This window comes from Leptonychotes weddellii, chromosome 3, assembly GCF_054177405.1.
Source record: "Leptonychotes weddellii isolate Sample4059 chromosome 3, ASM5417740v2, whole genome shotgun sequence".
NCBI classification, from domain to species: domain Eukaryota; kingdom Metazoa; phylum Chordata; class Mammalia; order Carnivora; family Phocidae; genus Leptonychotes; species Leptonychotes weddellii.
The window spans coordinates 56,302,034-56,307,452 of record NC_138371.1 but is presented as its reverse complement, the minus strand read 5'-3'; the positions used below and the strand labels follow the sequence as shown (position 1 = coordinate 56,307,452).

Genomic DNA, 5,419 nt, shown 5'->3' with positions numbered 1-5,419 from the left:
ATGCCCGTTTCTTTTGAGTTGGTTATACCAGATGGAATTTAACAACATTGTGAACATTTAAATCATTAGGTACCAGGGCACTTGGGTGGCACAGTTGGTTGAGCGTCCAGCTCCGGTCGAGCCCTGCTTCGGGCTCCATGCTTGGCATGGGGTCTGCTTGAGATTCTCTCTCTCTACCTCTCCCTCTGCCCCTCCTCCCCTGCTCTCTCTCTCAAATAAATAAATCTATAAAAAAAAGTTAGATACCTTAACATTGAATTTGTCTATTAAAAAAAGCACTGATAATATTCCACATACTAATTTTTTCCCTAGATTGAGAAAGGAAAAAAATGATTTTGTTTTAAGAAGAGCGGTCTAGCAATAGTGATCAATAGTATGGAATTCTCTGGATTCAAATGCTGGCTTTGACATTTACTGTCCTTGGTTATGTCACTTAACCTCTCTGTGCCTTATCTATGAAATGGAGAATCCAGTAGTGCCTACCTCCTGGGTATGCTGTGAAGACTAATGAGTTCATTTGTATAAAATTACTTTAAAAAGTGCCTTGTACATATTAGTGGTGGTACATATTTTTAGAGGGCTATCTGTGCTTTTTCTTATTATTGCGGCACACCAGACTTCCTCAGGAGCATGGTCCTGTATTTTCAGTAGTTATCTACTGAATGCTTGTTGTCTGCTAGTGTTGTGCTCCTTGCTGGAGTTGCAAGAGAAGGCAAAATAGACAAGGTTGCAGTATTCATGGAGCTCGGAGTGGATGGGGGATGGGGAGGGGGGAGGGGAGGGAGGATCACAGGCATTAAACAAATAAACTTAAATGCAGAATGATTAGGATAAGCACCAGGAAACAATGTAAGGTGCTAATAAGGTAAAAGAGGAGAAGGAAGGGCACACAACCTAGTCCAAGAAGAGAGGGGCTCCCTGTGTATGAGACAGTTAATCTGAGACCTGAGGATCACTAAGAGTTGGTCAGCAAGGTAGTGCTCCTCCCAGTGAGGGAGATAGGCAAAGATGAGCCTGAGACCAGATCATGCTGGGATTTGGAACCAGGCTGGGGATTTTGAACCTTATTCTAAAGGCAGTAGGGGGGCACCTGGGTGGCTCAGTCAGTTAAATGGCTGCCTTCAGCTCAGGTCATGATCCTGGGGTCCTGGGATTGAGCCCTGCCTTGGGCTCCCTGCTCAGCGGGGAGCCTGCTTCTCCCTCTCCCTCTGCAGCTCCCCCTGCTTGTGTGCTCTCTCTCTCTCTCTATCTCTCTCTCTCTCTCTGTCAAATAAATAAAATCTTAAAGAAAAAATAAAGACAGTAGGAAGCCATTTAATGTTTTTAAGCAGAGGAGTGACAAAACCCAAGTTGCATTTCAAATGATCACTCTGGCTTCAGTGGGGAAAATGGATTGGAGGAGATGCAGTAGGGATTGTGTTGAGACCATTAGGAGGCTGTCTGTTGCCAGATCCCTGTGAGACAGAATGTTGGCCTGGACTAAGAGCATAGCAGTGGAGAGAGAGGTGGAGAGAAGTGGATGAATCTGAGAGCTACTGTTCAAGAAGAATCCACAGCACCTGTTCTGGGGTCAGAACTCAAGCGTCCTCCTCTGCAGTTTCCTCACAAAATAGGGACTGGTATGCAAATTAAACAAATGAACAAAAAGACAGAGTGAGTTATTTTAGCTTCCCTGTGGCTTCTTGATTAATTTTTATGAGGTCCCTTGCTTCTTTCTCCCCAAATTAGGGTGATTTTAAAGTTTATGGTGCTACCTCTGACAGAATGGAAAATATGGTTTTCTGTGTACAAATGTCTTTTACAAAGATAATATGAAGAGGGTTCCAATCACAGTTATGTCCCTTATTGTATATGTCACTTAATGTAATATCCTCATACCTTATTTTCCTTATATGCAAAAAGGGCATAATAAAGTCACCTATACAAGGCTGTTATGAGAATCGAATGAGATACGTGATTTATACCAAACATAGAATCTGAAACATAATAGGTATCTAATATAACATTATGATTATTAAACTGCTATTCAATATGATAGCAGTGATGAGGTAAAATAGACTGAAGATATTGGGTGAGGGGAGAAAATGGGGCTTGTGCAGGTCCTGTTCACCGAACCTTTCTTGCCTGCTCCTTTCCAGGCACATGTAGGATTTCCCTTTTAGGTACCCTGGGGTTGGATGTGGTCATATGACCAGTTCTGGCAAATGAGCATTTAATGGCAAGACCCTCTGGCAAAGTGCAAGATGGTGGCTACTGCATCACCCTGGGCCTATGAGTGACTTTGATGAGCACACTCCCTTCCCTTTGCTGGCCCTCAGTGGACATGTACTCTGAGCAAGAAGTAACCTTCTGTTGAGTTAAGCCACTAAGATCTTTGGGATGTTTGTTATTGCAACAAAACCTAGCCAAACCTGATAGATACAGGGATGAAAACTAAACTGAATTTATGTTAGGGGTGCATATTGGTAGGCAATATTCAGAAGAATTGAGAACTAGAAATATCTGCAAAAAAACTATAAGAAGGCAAGACCAAGATGGGTCAGCTGAAGCCTGCACATTTATCAGAGTTTAAAAAATTAGTGATATTTGTTCCAAGCATACTGATTAATAAAGCTCTAAAAGGTCTTTACCATCTCCCTGAATAGTGCCATCATCCCTAGATGCTCAAGTTAGATACCTAGGAGGCAGACTCCATATCCCTTTCCCTCACCACCTTCATTCATTCTCTCAGGATGTTCTTTCAGTTGTTCCTCCAAATAAATCTTTAAGCTTACCCTTCTTCTCCATCATCACTGTCATCACTACCTATCCAAGTCACTTGCTGTCTCACCTGGACCTCCTGATTGGTCTCCTTGTATCCATCTTGGCTTCTTACAGTCTAGTCTTCATCCTGCAGCTAGAATGTACTTTTTTCAACATGGATCTACTCATGTCATACACTTACAGTGCACCCTGGCTCCAGTTTAAACTGCTTCAAAGAATTCTAATTGCCTAATCAACAAAGTTCTGATTATGGCCTAACAAGGCTTGGTGTGGGCTGGCCCTGCCCACCCCCTTCTCACTAGCAGTTTCTTTCTTTCTTTTTTTTTTTTTTGGTTCTATGCGGGTATCATGCTCAGAGCCCTTGTGTATATGTTGCTCCCTGTCTTTGGAATGCTTTTTCCCCTTCTTTCTGGAGCTCTTCCTAACCCCTTCTCATGTTTCAGTGTTTGGCTTAAGTGTTATTTCTCCTGACTTGATACAATTAGCCCTCATCCCCCCACATTATTCTTCATCTCAGCCTTTTGTTTGTTTCAAAGCCCTCATCACAGGTTTCCTTGTTTCCTCTAACTCCATCACTAGAAGGAAAGCTCCAGAAGACATGAAATCTCATAGTCTTGTATCCCTGGCACCATGGTGCCATGCCCACCATGACTGGCACTTGGTAAACTTATTAGTTGAGGGAACAAATGAGTGAGAAATGGCAAACAGAGGCATCTAGAATATAGGGCAGGAATAAGAATACACCAGAAGAGCTATGACAGGATAAATGACCAAAGGAAGACCAGGATACCCAGGAGAAACTGAAGAAAAGAGTGGGGCCAATGTTACAGAAGGGAACAAGGAGTAGAAAGAAGATTTCTTTCCATAGAGTTAAGTTGGCCAAGGTGAGGATTTGCCAAATCCTAGGGGTATCAACAGAAGAGACAGTCCTCCTCCAGAGGAAGGAAAGGGATCCAGAGCAGGGCTTTTCAAACTGTCTATGCTGAAGGACCAGTGAAAAAAATTCTCAATCCGTTGTGAGCTAATACCTTGTAAAACATAATGAAAATGAATTATCCAAAGAATTATTGTATCCTTGGATGTCATGGCAATGTCACTTGCTATAAAATGTCTAGACATGTATGCTGACAGCAGTCCACAGACCACACTTAGAGTAGCACATATCTGAAAGGACCTTGGCCACAATGGCCTAAAAGAGGGTGGAGGACAGGAGACCAGGGGACTGGTGCATGCTGCTTTGAAAGAATACAAGTTTGAAAGAGTGGAGACCTCAGTTCTGGGACCAGTTCTGCTCCCTAACTTGCCATTGGCCTGGAGAGCCACTTCCTGTCTGGGGCTCCAGTAAAATAGGGAGATTGGCTGATATCTCGCTAAGCTGGATATCACTGTCTCTTAAGCAACGTGGACTACGAACAGAAAGCAAGTGGCACAGATGCATAGTCGTTTGGGCTGTACTAGAAAGATCTCTAAACGTGTAACCTGAGCTGTTACATATGAATGTTCCATTCTCTAAAACCTCCTTCTGCGTAAAGATAAGTGTGTTTCATAATGTGACACTGTGACAATTACTATACTAATCCTATCACTATTCCTATTCTATAATTGGGATGTGGCCTATTTAATTTGCATATTTCAAAATACAAATTTGCTACAGGATAATATTTTTCACAGAAAGAAAATGGTGTAAATTACTTGAAGCAGGGGAGCAGAATATGTTATTAATAACATCCCCTCCCTCCTTTTTTCAGGGGAGAGAAAAATTTTCATATATTTTACTACATTTATGCTGGTCTTTATCACCAGAAGAAACTTTCTGAGTTCAGACTTCCTGAAGAAAAGCCTCCTAGGTAAGTATAAGGGGTTTTAGTTGTTGATTTTTAATGAATGTGTAACTAGCAATTGAGAAAACTTAGAAATAAATGGAACTGTTTTTCCTAACTGGACACTGATAGTCTCTTAAGTTGAAATACCCAGGATGAGATGGTGGGAACTACTTCTCACCATTTTCATTTTCGAGAAAGTTCAGAAACTTAACTGCAGCCATTTTATTCCACCATGTGCATCCTTATTCCACTTCGCTATTAGACTGAAAGGGAAATGCCCTGGGGAAGAAGGAGCCCAGTGATGCCCTGGTATTCGGGGTGCTATTTGCCAAGTCAGTGCTCATTGTATTTGGTCATACTCCATTTAGGTATATAGCTGATGAAACTGGAAGGGTGATACACGACATAACTTCCAAGGAGTCTTACAGAAGACAATTTGAAGCAATTCAACATTGTTTCAAGATTATAGGGTTCACTGACAAGGTAAGTGATTGTCAAGAGAAAAAGAAACTCAAGTGTTCATATTCTTTTTTTTTTTTTTTTTTTATGTTATGTTAGTCAGCATACAATACATCATTAGGTTTTGATGTAGTGATCCACGATCCATTGTTTTCGTATAACACCCAGTGCTTCATGCAGTACGTGCCCTCCTTAATACCCATCACCGGGCTAACCAATCCCCCCTCCCCCTCCCCTCTAAAACCCTGTTTGTTTCTCAGGTCCATAGTCTCTCATGGTTCATCTCTCCCTCCAATTCCCCCCGCTCATTTTTCCCTTCCTTCTCTTAATGTCCTCCATGTTATTCCTTATGTTCCACAAATAAGTGAAACCAT

At 41.9% G+C, this 5,419-nt stretch overlaps 1 protein-coding gene across 1 annotated transcript in view; it reads left to right on the top strand.

Annotated features, from left to right (window-relative positions):
• LOC115938334 (myosin-IIIb-like) overlaps positions 1-5,419 on the top strand; it is a 21,240-nt gene that overhangs the window by 5,881 nt on the left and 9,940 nt on the right. Inside the window, exons 7-9 of the mRNA XM_081815327.1 lie at positions 3,281-3,396; positions 4,512-4,610; positions 4,955-5,069. Of these exons, the coding sequence (XP_081671453.1) occupies positions 3,281-3,396; positions 4,512-4,610; positions 4,955-5,069 (330 nt within the window). The remainder of the gene's footprint in view (positions 1-3,280; positions 3,397-4,511; positions 4,611-4,954; positions 5,070-5,419) is intronic.